Genomic DNA, 15317 nt, shown 5'->3' on the forward strand with positions numbered 1-15317 from the left:
TCTGAAAGTCAGATAGTTGTCTATTTCCTTGACATCTGATGAGAGGGCATTCCACAGGGTGAGCACCACCACCGAGAAGGCCATCTGCGTGGTTCCATGTAACCTCACTTCTCGCAGTGAGGGAACCGCCAGAAGGCCCTTGGTGCTGGACCTCAGTGTCTGGGCAGAATGATGGGGGGTGGAGATGCTCCTTCAGGTATACAGGACCAAGGCCGTTTAGGGCTTTAAAGGTCAGCAACAAAACTTTGAATTGTGCTCGGAAACATACTGGGAGCCAATGTAGGTCTTTCAGGACCGGTGTCATATGGTCTCAGCGGCCACTCCCAGTCACCAGTCTAGCTGCCGCATTCTGGATTAGTTATACTTTCTGGGTCACCTTCAAAGGTAGCCCCACATACAGCACATTGCAGTAGTCCAAGCATGAGATAACTAGAGCATGCAGCACTCTGGCTTATATAGTCTTACGTGACATAGCTAAACTGAGGAAGAGAGAGGAAACAGATATTCATATAGCTGTAATGATGAAGCGGTTTTACCAGTGAAAGACAAAGTCTGATTTCTCTACTACTTTAAATAACAATTGTAGTGAGTTACGAGCCATAAGTTACATTTTTCATCTTTTCATTGCTGACAGGTCTTGGAGTTATCATTATCCTCCTTGCCACCATGGTCACCTCTATTACTGGCTTATCAACTTCTGCAATAGCAACTAATGGTTTTGTCCGTGGAGGTAAAAAAAAAAAAAATCTTTAGGATGTTTCTCCCCAGCCCTCTTATTCTTGGTGTTCAGAAATAGTTCCCCATGTATTGTCTTACTATTAGACAAGTCAAAGGGTTCCTCAACCTAAAAGAACAGCACAGTGGACAGTAGACTCAAAGGAATCAGAAGGTGAGTTGTATGATCAGCAGTATTGAGACGCTATAATTTACTGATTCTTAATCTTTTTCCTGAATCAAAACGTTCAGCTCACAAAGGTCAGATGATCCTATCCGAGACAGATGGAGAAACCGAATCATCTTCTTTTCCTGGAGATGCTTTCGTTCTTTTTCTCTTTCATTTTTTTAAAAAAATGTATTCAGAACATTGCAGGTTTTCTTCAGTGGACATGGCAATCCAGATCGCTTAAAGATGGAAAACTTCGTGGAGATCATTGGATTCATTAACTTTTTTCTTACTCCCTTAACTTACAAAGTCTCTTGAGAACATGGATTAGTTCTGGCACGCTCCACCAATGTCCAGGGTCTTACTCTTTATCTTGATGACATGAATTCCAGGTATTTAACAGAGCCAGTCAGACCTCTTCCCTCTCCATGAATGATGGTGGCTTCTTACTAGAAAACGGTGGTTTCTTTTATATATATATAAAAAATTTAGCATGAATTATATGACCAAGGGTCAAACATCTTTTCTGGGATTTTTTCAGGTCTTGGAGTCGTAGTTATTTGCCTGAGTGTGGTAGTTACAACCTTAACAGGTATCTCCATGTCTGCCATATGTACAAATGGAGTGGTAAGAGGAGGTGAGTCAATTCTGTGTTTCAAATGAAGAATATAGGTATCTCTGGAGAAGTGATAACTGTGCTGGCCCATTCAAGTCAAATAAATGGAAGCAAAATGACTAAGTATCAAAGACTCAACTAAAGCATGGGAGACAGCTTAGATGAGAAGAGGCAGGGTTATTACTTGATGTTAATTGGTTAGCCTAGCCTAGAGAAAAAGACCAATATTTAGGATATTTAGGAGAGCCAAATTAGCTGAGAGGGTAATTTCGCCATATTTATTGAAACTAGCAGTCAAAATGTTTGCCTTATAGAAAGGCAGGTTGATATTAGGACAACATTCCCAACTCTGTAGCCGTTCAGTAGCAGAGAAAGTTATTCGAAGGAGGTGCAGAACCACCTCATATACTTAAAGTAGCCATTTATTCAGCAGGTGCCTTTCCACAAAGTACCTGCTCTTGAGGCGTCCTATGAATTGGACTGGCACTAGGAGATAATCCTGGTTTGCAAGCTGCAAACCAAGGGTTTATCTTGTTGGGTCTCCTGACTCTTTCTGAATCGATCATTTGGTGATTCTACAAAGCATATGCAGAAAATCCCTATGAAGAACATTTACATATGGAAATCCCAGGAGTGCCATTTCAGAGAAGATGGATGGGGATTTTATTCTCCACATTCCCCATGTTTCAGACCACATGTGATTATTCCTGAGGAGCAACCACATTTCCGGCCAAATCATTGGCTTTAATAAGAGTAATCTGACAAGAGCTCTTCCCTAGGAGTTTCCTCACTGGTTGAACACTATGAGTGACTATAATAAAAAATACGGTAGATAGGAACATAAGAAGATCCTGCTGTATCAAGCCAAAACCACATCTGGTCCAGCATGCTGTTCTCACAGTGGTCAACCCAATGCCTCTGGGAAACCTGCAAGCAGGACCTGGGTGCCAAAGCACCCTGCCCACTTGTGATTCCCAGAAGCTTTTATCCCAGAAGCATGGCTGCCTCTGACAGTGGAGGTAGAACATAGCCATTGCAGCGAGTAACTATTGATAGTCATTGATAACTTCAGGAATTTGGCTAATCTTCTTTTAAAGCTACCCAAATTGGTGGCCATCACTGCCTCCGGTGGGAGCACATTCCAAATAGATTGATCTATCTTACTAGGTAAGAGACGCAGGTGGCGCTGTGGGTTAAACCACAGAGCCTAGGACTTGCCGATCAGAAGGTCAGCGGTTTGAATCCCCACAATGGGGTGAGCTCCTGCTGCTCGGTCCCTGCTCCTGCCAACCTAGCAGTTTGAAAGCACGGCAGTGCAAGTAGATAAATAGGTACCATTGCGGAGGGAAGGTAAACGGCATTTCTGTGCGCTCTGGCTTCCATCACAGTGTCCTGTTGCACCAGAAGCAGTTTAGTTCTGCTGGCTACATGACCCAGAAAGCTGTCTGTGGACAAACGCCGGTTACCTCGTCCTGAAAGCAAGATGAGGGCCGCAACCCCATAGTCGCCTTTGACTGGACTTACCTGTCCAGGGGTCCTTTACATTTTACCTATGCAGCCTCAGGACTGGCTAGGCTGGATGCAAATATTAGAAACCGGTTCTTCTACTATTGCCTAATCATCAGAGTAGTGCATGCAGCTTTTCAGGCTCCAGATCCATATTTCTCCATGTCTTCCGGTCTTGGATTTTGGTGTGGCCACCCACAATACCAGGTGAGAAGTTGTCTTCAGTTTTAGCATTTGTTTTTGCACATTTGCAAGAAGCATGGTGGTTTAAATCTGTTGTCTGCAGAAAGTTAGTTCTCATGGGATATTTTGATTGGATTGCAATGCGGTTGGGGAAGCCTTTGGGACAGTACAGGTTTATTAACCTTATTATTACACATTTACCTGTCCAAATAATTCCAGGGAGCACACTTGTGATCCGCTGCACAACACTTCACCCTCACAACAACACTGAGGGACAGGGTAGGTCAGGGGTAGCCAACACGGTGCCCTCCAGGTTTTCATGACCACAACTTCCATCAGGCTCAGCCAACATGGTCAATGGTCAGAAGGATGGGAGTTGTAGTCCAAAATATCCAGAGGGCAAAATATCTTCCTAGGCTAGGCTGTGAGATAGTAACTTTCCTACAGCCACTAAGTGAGCTTCATGGCTGAGTGAGGTTTAGGCTTTGATTTCTGCAGTCCTGGTCCCCCCAACTCAATCCTAAATACATTCATTTGGAAACAAACCTTAAGACTTCAGAGGCACTGAACTAGGCAGAGGGCCTTCTCGGGAGTGGCGCCTGCCCTGTGGAAAGCCCTCCCATCAGATGTCAAGGAAATAAAAAACTATCTGACTTTTGGAAGACATCTGATGGCAGCCCTGTTTAGGGAAGTTTTTAATGTCTGACGTTGTATTGCTTTATTATTATTATTATTATTATTATTATTATTATTATTATTATTTCTGTTGGGAGCCGCCCAGATGGGCGGGGTATTAATAATAATAATAATAATAATAATAATAATAATAATATTTTTTCAGGACTTTAGCTATTGCCTAAATAGAACTGTATATTGTTGTTTTGTTCTGTTTTTAAAAAAATAAATTTTATTAGATTTTATATATAATAAAAAAGATATCAAGATTATTATCAAAGGTCTTTTTTGTCCAGACTAAAACACTATGTAAAATTAAAAACATAGATCCAGAGGCAAAGGAAGAAACAAGGTGAAAAAAGAGAGAGAAAGAGTGATAGAAGATGGATTAAAAGAGAGAGAAATAAAGTTAAGAAATATATAGTTCCTTAGTTTCGGAACTATATATTGTTTGACAGACTGAGAAAGCAGCAAGTTTATACAACCCCTCTAGAAAGCACACAAGGTTACAATCTGGATAAGTTGGTTTAGGGCAGGGGAATCAAAGACCCTTCAGTTCTTGTCAGACTACCACTCCCATTATGCTTGACCACAGGATATCTTGCTTGGGGCTGCTGGGAACTGAAGTTCAAAAATATCTGGAGTCCAAAAACAGCTTCCCCATCCCTTGGTGTCACATGTAGAACTAGCCCAACAGCTTGAGTTGCATTAGTATGGGACAGCAATACTCTTAGGAAGGGGGAACAAAGCAGCATGTAACCCGAGAGATACTCCCAGGATCCTTTGCAACATCATAGCTGATGATGCCCAAGGTTGAAATCTCCAATCGAATACAGTGGAGAGTGTGCAATACAGGAGTTGTAGCCTCTGCAACTGGGCAGAAGATCCTTTGTATATGTGGCGCTAACTGGGGAGCCCCAAATAATAATAATAATAATAATAATAATAATAATAATAATAATAATAATAATAATTTATTTGTACCCCACCCATCTGGCTGGGTTTCCCCAGCCACTCTGGGTGGCTTCCACAGAGACCAAAAATACACTAAAATGTCAGGCATTAAAAACTTCCCTGAACAGGGCTGCCTTAAGATGTCTTCTGAATGTCAGGTAGTTGTTTATCGCTTTGACATCTGGTGGGAGGGCGTTCCACAGGGCGGGCGCCACTACTGAGAAGGCCCTCTACCTGGTTCCCTGTAGCTTTGCTTCTCGCAATGAGGGAACCGCCAGAAGGCCCTCGGAGCTGGACCTCAGCGTCCGGGCAGAACGATGGGGATGGAGACGCTCCTTCAGGTATACTGGGCCAAGGCCGTTTAGGGCTTTAAAGGTCAACACCAACACTTTGAATTGTGCTCAGAAACGTACTGGGAGCCAATGTAGGTCTTTCAAGACTGGTGTTATGTGGTCTCGGCGGCTGACCCCAGTCACCAGTCTAGCTGCCGCATTCTGGATTAGTTGTAGTTTCTAGGTCACCTTCAAAGGTAGCCCCACAAAGAGCGCATCGCAGTAGTCCAAGCGGGAGATAAATAATGTCTTGGGCAGCTCTGTTAATGTGCTCAAAGAAACTCTTTTCTGTGTTGACAGGTGGTGCTTACTACCTCATCTCCAGAAGTTTAGGACCTGAGTTTGGGGGCTCCATTGGTCTAATCTTTGCCTTTGCCAATGCCGTGGCAGTAGCCATGTACGTCGTTGGATTTGCAGAAACCGTCGTGGAGCTGCTCAAGGTGTGCGCACGCAAGACTTTACATGCGGTTATGCAAGGGAACCTTGGCTAATAACTTTTTTTAAAAAATAAATAACAATCATAGGTCTAATAAATGTATTAAGCGGCAACCTTATTCGTGAATTAGAACTCCCTAAATGTGTCATAAATTCTAATTTATAAGCTTTTCCTCCACTACTACCAGGTCAAAGAAATGTTTCTTACAGGGCTGTTAAGAGTTCCGAAATTACTAAAGGGAATTAGGGTTCTAATTAGCAAGCCAATAACCTTGACGACAGAGGCTCAACCGTCATAAGAAATGTGAAACTCAGGGCTCATTAGCCATGGAATGTGCAGAATCCCTCTTTAGTCGTTTCCTTCTGTTTTATGTTGCTGCCAGAAACTATCTTGCAGAAACTATATCCTTAATCATTTCTTTCTCACTCTTTCCTCCCCCCAGAACAGCAACGCAATCATGGTTGATGCAACCAACGACATCCGAATAATTGGTGCTATAACGGTAGTCATTCTTTTGGGCATTTCTGTGGCCGGTATGGAATGGGAAGCCAAGGTAAAACATTCTCAATATTAAAACTGTTTAGAGAAGGCGAATGCTCAGATTTTGTGGAAGCCAAGGTGGTTTTGCTGCAGAGTCTTGTGTCGACGGCCCATTTTTACTAAGGTATAGGTACAAAATGCACAAATACCCCGTCCAATATCAAAGATATGTGCGTGCGCATGCACGCACGCACACGCACACACATACACACACATGCACACACACACAGTGATACCTCGGTTCTCAAACGTTATCCGTTCTGGAAGACTGTTCGACTTTCGAAACATTCAAAAACCGAGGCTCAAAGGGCTCTCTGCAAATTCAATTGAGAAAATTGAAAAACATGCTCAATGGAACCCATTAGACTTCCAAGGCATGCTCAAAAACCGAAACATTGACCCTCCAATATTGTCAAGAATGTGGCCCCCCAGAGCACAGGGGATGAGTTAGACTCAGAGATTGAACTAAGTGAACGAGGGACTGACTCTGCAGATGAGAACTGGCCCATTTCTGGAGAAGGCTCTATTAGCTCTCAAGGAGAGGGAGAGTTGGAAGACGGCCAGAGTGTTGCTAGGCAATCAGCAGATAAGCAGAGGTCTGAGTCTGTGTTGAGTGAAAGTGGGGAGGAGGGGGAGCCTTTCAGTCCCCGTTCTAGGCATCTGGATAAAATCAGAAGGCAAGAAAAGGGCAAGAAGGGAGAGGTGGGAGTCTGGTGTCCTTCCTGCTGTGGGAGGGGCAAAACTTCAGACTGACCAACAAATGTAAATGTCAGCAGGCAAGAAGCTGGGCTCTGGATGTGTCTTTCTGTAAATAAACATACATAAAATTGCCTGAGTCATTACTTCTTATCAGGGCTTGCTTTCCTGCCAGAGATCATTACACCTATTTTTCAGGGATGTCCCTCATTTAGAGAAGCCGCCCTGGTTTTTTATTTGATCCCCAAATGTCCCACTTTTCCTTAGGATGTTCCTATTTTCACTGGAGAAATGTTGGCAGGAATGGTAGGATGTCCCTATTTTCTTTGGATGAATGTTGGAGGGTATGGAATTATTTGACTTCCAAGCCATCTGAAGGCAATCCTGTATAGGAAAGGTTTTTTTTATAATTTTAAATTGTGTTTTTATATATGTTGGAAGCTGCCCAGAGTGACGGGGGCAACCCAGTAAGATGTATGGGGTATAAATAGTAAAATTATCATTATGGAATGGGACGTCCCTATTTTCATTGGAGAAATGTTGGAGGGTATGCAAATCATAGATTCCCACTTCCTTTCCATGGAGGCACAAGTTACAGCAACAGCCAAGGCGACATTTTTCCACCTTCGCCGCATCAAGCAGTTGGTCCCTTACCTTTCCCGCCCCAACCTGGCCACAGTGATCCATGCGACGGTCATCTCCAGGCTTGACTACTGTAATTGGCTCTACGCAGGGCTGCCCTTGAAGCTGTCCCAGAAACTCCAGCGGGTGCAGAATGCCGCAGCGAGGCTCCTCACGGGGTCTCTGCCATGGGAGCGTATTCACCCAGTGCTTTTCAAGCTGCACTGGCTCCCGGTGGAGTACAGGGTCAGATTTAAGGTGCTGCTTTTGACCTTTAAAGCCCTTCACGGCCTCGGACCCTCGTACCTACGGGACCGCCTCTCCTGGTATGCCCCACGGAGAGCCTCAAGGTCCATAAATAACAACACCCTAGTGGTCCCAGGCCCTAAGGAAGTTAGATTGGCTTCAACCGGAGCCAGGGCCTTTTCAACACTGGCTCCGGCCTGGTGGAACGCTCTGCCTCATGAGACCAGGGCCCTGCAGGATCGGATTTCTTTCCGCAGGGCCTGTAAGACAGAGTTGTTCCGCCTGGCCTTTGGCTTGGAGCCAATTTGATTCCCTCCCTCCCTCCCTCTCTTTCTTTTTTCTTTTCCTTCTCCTCCTGCGAGGAGGCTACATTTTAATATTTTAATGTTCCATTATTTTAATGTTGTGTTTTATTTTTGTTTTTAAGTGGTAATCATTCATCTTGTTTTTATTATTGCTTGTAAGCCGCTCTGAGCCCGGCCTTGGCTGGGGAGGGCGGGGTATAAATAAAAAATTATTATTATTATTATTATTATTACTTGTGCCAGCCTTTGCAGTTACCAGCCAGGAAGTCAAAGTGTTGAGTATGGGAGAGACTCTTTGTGCCACGCTGCTGAAAATCTTCCTCATTCTTAGTACCTACTGAAATTAATGAGACTTTAAAATATGTGACTAACTCTCTTTTTAGTGTTTCGGCTCCCAATTTTTTTAAGCTGTACAAATACCATGCCACTTTGCAACTGCATCAAGTTCTGAAGTAGCTTATGAAACGCAAATGTTGAGACCAAGTCCTCTACCAAAAATAATCTCTTAACTTGCTTTACAGGCCCAAGTTATTCTTCTATTTATCCTTCTTGCTGCTATTGTAAATTTCTTCATTGGAACCGTCATTCCAAGCAACAATGAGAAGAAGGCTAGAGGTTTTTTCAATTATCAAGGCAAGTGTTTCTTTTTTTGCAGATAAGCAGAGCTCCTGCAGCAAACAGTACTGAGTACTGACATACAACTATGAGTGACTATATTAGCATCTTACATAAAGCAATTGAGTGAGGCGTATTCTGTATATTGGGTAAAGGTAAAGTCACCTTTGTCTGGACTTAACCGTCCAGGGGTCTTTTACCTTTACCTATATACTGGGCATAAGCTTGCACCAAGTAACTCATTTGAAAACCATAGCCAGCTGTGCTTTTGCATCTTATTAACCTGCCTCTGTGTTCATCGATGACAACCTGGTGCCTACTGCATTGCATCTAGGCCTCTAGATTGTGCAATGCACAAAGCCACCACCAGCAAATTTATCCATGTATTTTATTTCATAAAATATATACACCACTTGATTGTAAAAAAAAATAAAAAAATCTTCAGTGCAGTTTACAAAGAGAACAAAGCAATTAAATTTTCCATTACAATAATAGCCTCAACGTAACACTTAGAAAAAGTCATATTTTATAGATGCAGACTAAATGGGCCGTTCCATTACGTGATGACTGCACAGGAAGTTTTCAGACTCTTATCCAATCAGGAGGATCTATGCGGTAGGCGGTCGTGGTCATGTTCCTTGTGGACATATGCAGAGCCATAGCTAGGTGACCTCCTAGCCATACACAAATTAGATGCAGCTAGGCGATGCATAGGGACACAGGTGGTGCTGTGGGTTAAACCACAGGGCCTAGGACTTGCTGATCAGAAGGTCGGCGGTTCGAATCCCTGTGACGGGGTGAGCTCCCGTTGCTTGGTCCCTGCTCCTGCCCACCTAGCAGTTCGAAAGCACGTCAAAGTGCAAGTAGATAAATAGGTACCGCTCCGGCGGGAAGGTAAACGGCGTTTCCGTGCGCTGCTCTGGTTCGCCAGAAGTGGCTTAGTCATGCTGGCCACATGACCCAGAAGCTGTACACCAGCTCCCTCAGCCAATAAAGCGAGATGAATGCTGCAACCCCAGAGTCGGTCATGACTGGACCTAATGGTCAGGGGTCCCTTTACCTTTACCTAGGCGCAGTGGCGTAGCGTGGGTTGTCAGCACCCGGGGCAAGGCAAGTAATTTGCGCCCCCTAACCCGTGGATTTGCGCCCCCTAACCCATGGATTTGCACCCCCTAACCCTAACCCCCAGATGTTGCGCCTGGTGCGGCCGGTCTCCCCTGCACCCCCCACGCTACGCCACTGCCTAGGCGATGCATACCGAAACATGCTCAGCCACACAGAGTGAAGTCTGCTGTTCCTCCCCCTATGCCACATACCACCACAATTCGTGGCTTCTCAATGAATCAGGGGAGCCTAGACTTCTTACACCACATGGGTGGGGAAACTTTGCCCCCCCCCCCAAATGTTACCAAACTACCATCAGCTCATTGTTTTAGTTCAGCAACATCTGAACTAAACATCTTAGGCCCTAGCTTATATTTTAATTGCTATTTTGTTAATGTTTTTAATATTGTTTTATAGATTCTAAATGCTGCATTGATTTGTTAATCACATGGCTTGCCAGGATTGTGAGGTTTAGCTTATTGTTTAGTTGCTGTTTTGTTAAGTTTTTTTTATAGATTGCAATTGTTTTATTGATAATTTGTTAATTATTTTATATGATGTATGCTGTATTCGCGATGTGCTATTATGTTTTTATTATGTTATGGTTATTTATTGATTGTAAGCTGGTTTGAGATTCATTTGAATGAAAAGCGGCATAGAAATACAAAAAAATCAATCAATCAATCAATCTGGAGGGCCAAAGGTCCCTCCTGCCCAATATACAAGACGGAGACCGAAAGGGTGTTCTGCAAGATATAGAATATCAGTCAGTGACACGGCCTCGAAACTTCACAGTGCTTTTTCTCTTTGCCTTTGCAGCCTCCATATTTGCAGAAAACTTCGGGCCAGATTTCAGAGGCGACGAAGGGTTTTTCTCTGTGTTTGCCATTTTTTTCCCTGCGGCCACTGGAATTCTTGCTGGAGCCAATATCTCTGGAGACTTGGAGGTAGGCACAAGCCCATGTTCTGCAAGCTGAGTTGCAACATCTAGAACGTTCAACATCTAGAACTTCCGCTTGCATGCTTCCTCACAAAACGAGCTCAACACCTTTAGAATTTAGGGCTGTTTCCACACCACTACTATTTTCAGGAGGGATACAGTCATAGTAATAATACTAATAATAATTTTATTATTTATACCCTGCCCATCTGGCTGGATTTCCCCAGCAGCTCTGGGTGGCTCCCAACAGAATATTAAAAATAAAATCAAACATTAAAAACTTCCCTAAACAGGGCTGTCTTCAGATGTCTTCTAAAAGTCAGATAGTTGTTTATTTCCTTGACATCTGATGGGAGGGCGTTCCACAGGGCGGGAGCTACTACCGAGAAGGGACTCTGCCTGGTTCCCTGTAGCTTCACTTCTCACAGTGAGGAAACCGCCAGAAGGCCCTCGGAGTTGGACCTCAGTGTCCGGGCAGAATGATGGGGGGGGGGCGTGGAGACGCTCCTTCAGGTATACTGGGCCAAGGCTATTTAGGGTTTTAAAGGTCAGCACCAACACTTTGAATTGTGCTCGGAAACATACTGGGAGGCAATGAAGGTCTTTCAGGAACGGTGTTATATGCTCTCGGCGGCCACTCCCAGTCACCAGTTTGGCTGCCGCATTGTGGATTAGTTGTAGTTTCCAGGTCAGAGGTAGCCCCATGTAGAGAGCATTGCAGTAGTCCAAGCAGGAGATAACTAGAGCATGCACCACTCTGTTGAGACAGTCTGCGGGCAGGTAGGGTCTCAGCCTGTGTACCAGACAGCTGCTCTGGACACAGAATTGGCCTGCACCTCCATGGACAGCTGTGAGTCCAAAATGACTCCCAGGCTGTGCACCTGGTCTCTCGGGCACGGTTACCCCATTCAGGACCAGGGAGTCCCCCACACCTGCCTGCCCCATCCCCCCAAACCAGTACTTCTCTCTTGTCAGGATTCAACCTCAATCTGTTAGTCACCATCCATCCCCCATCCACCATCCACACAGCTATGTCTTACATTACTACAAGGTGATTTGCACGAAGAGCTAACCGCCTCCAGTCACACACTGGAAAATGCACAATTAGTGTCGATTTGGAGCTCATGTGCAACAAACCCACTTCCCCCAACGTCGAGACTTTTTGTGATAAGGAAAGTGATGGGGAAATGCCACTGGGGAGTGCAGGATAACACCTCATTGACACAATGTCATCTAACCTCTCCACAAACAAACCAGAATGAACGCTCCATAAATAGCAAATGTTGTCTGGCTTTCTCACAAACAATTCAGGGCTGAGGTGCAAAGCGGACAATTTCTGCACATATTTCTGGACCCTCTAAGCTAAGCACCCCACTTGTATTGTCTGAAGAAACAGCCAGCTACACAGATTTAACTACATTTGTCTTCCAGAAACGGACTATGAAATTTAAAAGGCCACTTCACTATCTCTAGAAGCAGAATATTAATGGACCCATTATCAGGGTACTGCACATCGAAATGAGCTATGTAATTCCTATTACCACAGCTTTGCTAATTCATAAAAACTCTACATGCGGCGGACTTCAAATTTACAACTGGAGGCCCTAGAGGGAAATGCAGTGTTTCTTTCTCCAAAGTGGCTTGGGCTAGGCTTAGCAAAAGGATCAGTCCTTTTATTTCAGGCTTGTCCTTCACACAGCTATGTCTTACATTACTACAAGGTGATTTGCACGAAGAGCTAACTAGCTAGCACTTGCCTAGTATCTTATACTGTAAAAGTTTTTTAGTGCAAGCACAGAAACATCTAAGATGTGAGCCATTTCGCCCCCCCTTTCTTATTTTACTCCTATTTGGTTATAAATACATTTTTCCACTCTTTGTGCTTCTGCGTTCTAAGCCTTCAGGGAACGGCATCTGGGCGCCTTTCTATTAAATGATGAAAGCGGTCGATTCTTACAGTCACATGTTGACTCCGGAAACTGCAGCCCACATTGACAAATACAGGACTTACAACCTTTCAAGTTAAGTCACGGGGGTAGCGACATGGGGAGCAAAAATGCGGGTGGAAATCTGAATGTCATTTCCGCACGTATCATTATGCCTTACCGTTTTTAGGCAGTGCCAGGTTTCCATCAGTGTTTAGGTAATCTAAACATACAAGATATGTTACCTGCATGGCTTGGGAGGAAGTTGGTGGGCTTCCCTTTTTGACCTCCATTCCCCCCAGCCCCAATTTCCATTAAATCCACTTAGTGCAGGGAACATAGGAAGAGCATAAGAAGCCGCCTTTTTATGAGTCAGGACACTGGTCCATCTATCTCAGTGTTGTCTACACTGACTGGCAGGCTTTCAGGTAGGAAATCTCACTTGGGTTTCTTAAAAATGATTGGTTTGTAGTTTACGCCAGAGTCAAAAAGCTTGGAAGCTGAAACTGCCCAGTCCTAGTAAAAGGTAAAGGTAAAGGTACCCCTGCCCGTACGGGCCAGTCTTGCCAGACTCTAGGGTTGTGGGTTTTACCCACAGCGCCACCCGCGTCCCCTGCCCAGTCCTAGTACCGGTGCTTTTTTCCTAGGGGTGCGCAGGGGTACACATACCCCTAAACATTTTGTGAATCCTTGTACTTTTGTCCATTTATTGTATTTATTTTCCCCAGTTTGAACTATAAAATGGTGATTATCTTGAGTCAAAATGTTGTTGTTGTTTAGTCGTTTAGTCATGTCTGACTCTTCGTGACCCCATGGACCAGAGCACGCCAGGCACTTCTGTCTTCCACTGCCTCCTGTAGTTTACTCAAATTCATGCTGGTAGCTTCGAGAACACTATCCAACCATCTCGTCCTCTGTCGTCCCCTTCTCCTTGTGCCCTCCATCTTTCCCAACATCAGGGTCTTTTCCAGGGAGTCTTCTCTTCTCATGAGGTGGCCAAAGTATTGGAGCCTCAGCTTCAGGATCTGTCCTTCCAGTGAGCACTCAGGGCTGATTTCCTTCAGAATGGATAGGTTTGATCTTCTTGCAGTCCATGGGACTCTCAAGAGCCTCCTCCAGCACCATAATTCAAAAGCATCTATTCTTCGGCGATCAGTCTTCTTTATGGTCCAGCTCTCACTTCCATACATCACAGCTGGGAAAACCATAGCTTTAACTATATGGACCTAAACATTTTTTTTAGAAAAAAAGCACTGCCTATTTATTATTTATTTATTTATTTATTTATTTATTTATTTATTCAACTTACACACCACCCTATACCTGGAGGTCTCAGGGCGGTTCACAACAAGACCACAACATATAAAATCAAACCAAAGCAGTAACCCAGTAAAGCCTAGTACCACCTAATCTGTCTCAATCGCACATCACTAGCATTGCTTAAAATTAGTTAAATTATGCAAAGAATTGGGAAAGGGAGGAAAAATTCTTTACTAACAGCGTATTCATATTTATGATGGCTTTGGAGTCTAAGCCTAGGTGATGGGGCTTGTTGTTGTCATTGTTGTTTGATTTTATATACAGCCCTATACCCGGGGGTCTCAGGGCGGTTCACAAAATAAAATCAAGATATTAAACCACAAAATACACAATAAAAATAAGAACAAAAACCCAATAGCCACCCCTCCCCAAAAAAACACATTTTAAAAGGGCATGGGATGTAAATCAGATCAACCAAAGGCCTGGTTAAAACGGAACGTTTTTGCCTGGTGCCTAAAGATGCATAATGAAGGCGGCAGGCAAACTTCCCTGGGGAGAGCATTTCACAGACTGGGAGCCACTGCATAGAAGGCCCTGTTCTTGTGTTGCCACCCTCCGGACCTCTCAAGGAGGAGGCACACGAAGAAAGGTCTCAGAAGATGATCTCGGGGTCCAGGTAAGTTCATATGGAAAGAGGCAGTCCTTGAGGTATGGCGGTGCTGAGCCACTTCTCATGGCCCTCTCAAGCAGCAAACCACAGTGTATTTTCCCTTGGCTAGCTATTAGCCTCTACCCTGCCCTCTGCTGAATAGAGGTGTGCAATGTGTTTTATACCCAGCAGTCTCTACCAGCTCTATGTGGAGATGCCAGGGATCGCACCTTTTCTTCCCCTGTCATAGAATCATAGAATTGTACAGCTGGAAAGGACCCCGAGGGTCATCTAGTCCAACCCCCTGCAATGCAGGAATTCTGCCCACAGCTGTCCCGGGGTAGGCTCGAACCACCAACCTTCTGGTTAACAGCCAGATGCACTGAACCATTACACCACTGGAAACCTGGGACCGTCTGCATGCAAAGCAGATGTTCTACAGCTGAGCTACTGCCCTCCCCCTAATTATGCCCAACTATGCCCATTAAACAGCACATTAACCATGTCCATATAAAACATCCCTGCACAAAACCTCCAAATTGCCTACACGATTTTAGACTTATTGTCACATTATCCCAAGGACAAGAAACTATTTTTTAAAAAAGTATTTAAATTCTGTAACAGAATTGTTTGTGAACGCAAACATGCAGAGGATATGCAACCCTGTGTGTGTGTGTGTGTGTGTGTGTGTGTTTAATGACTATTCATTGCAGTCTTTTTATTGTAATATTCTAGGATCCACAAGCTGCTATACCCAAAGGAACAATGCTGGCCATTCTGGTTACAACGATTGCTTATGTAGGTGTAGCAATCTGTGCAGGTAAATAAGAA

At 44.3% G+C, this 15317-nt stretch overlaps 1 protein-coding gene across 4 annotated transcripts in view; it reads left to right on the top strand.

Annotated features, from left to right (window-relative positions):
* Positions 1–15317, top strand: part of SLC12A1 (solute carrier family 12 member 1) — a 79240-nt gene that overhangs the window by 19723 nt on the left and 44200 nt on the right. For 2 of the 4 annotated variants that reach the window (XM_028706050.2, XM_028706049.2), the window contains exons 5-11: positions 635–730; positions 1425–1520; positions 5450–5589; positions 6028–6138; positions 8515–8626; positions 10532–10659; positions 15222–15306. In XM_028706050.2, the coding sequence (XP_028561883.2) occupies positions 635–730; positions 1425–1520; positions 5450–5589; positions 6028–6138; positions 8515–8626; positions 10532–10659; positions 15222–15306 (768 nt within the window). The remainder of the gene's footprint in view (positions 1–634; positions 731–1424; positions 1521–5449; positions 5590–6027; positions 6139–8514; positions 8627–10531; positions 10660–15221; positions 15307–15317) is intronic. The other 2 variants (XM_028706052.2, XM_028706051.2) reach the window with 2 other exon arrangements.

The sequence above is a fragment of the Podarcis muralis genome, chromosome 14 (genome assembly GCF_964188315.1).
Source record: "Podarcis muralis chromosome 14, rPodMur119.hap1.1, whole genome shotgun sequence".
Taxonomy (NCBI): Eukaryota; Metazoa; Chordata; class Lepidosauria; order Squamata; family Lacertidae; genus Podarcis; species Podarcis muralis.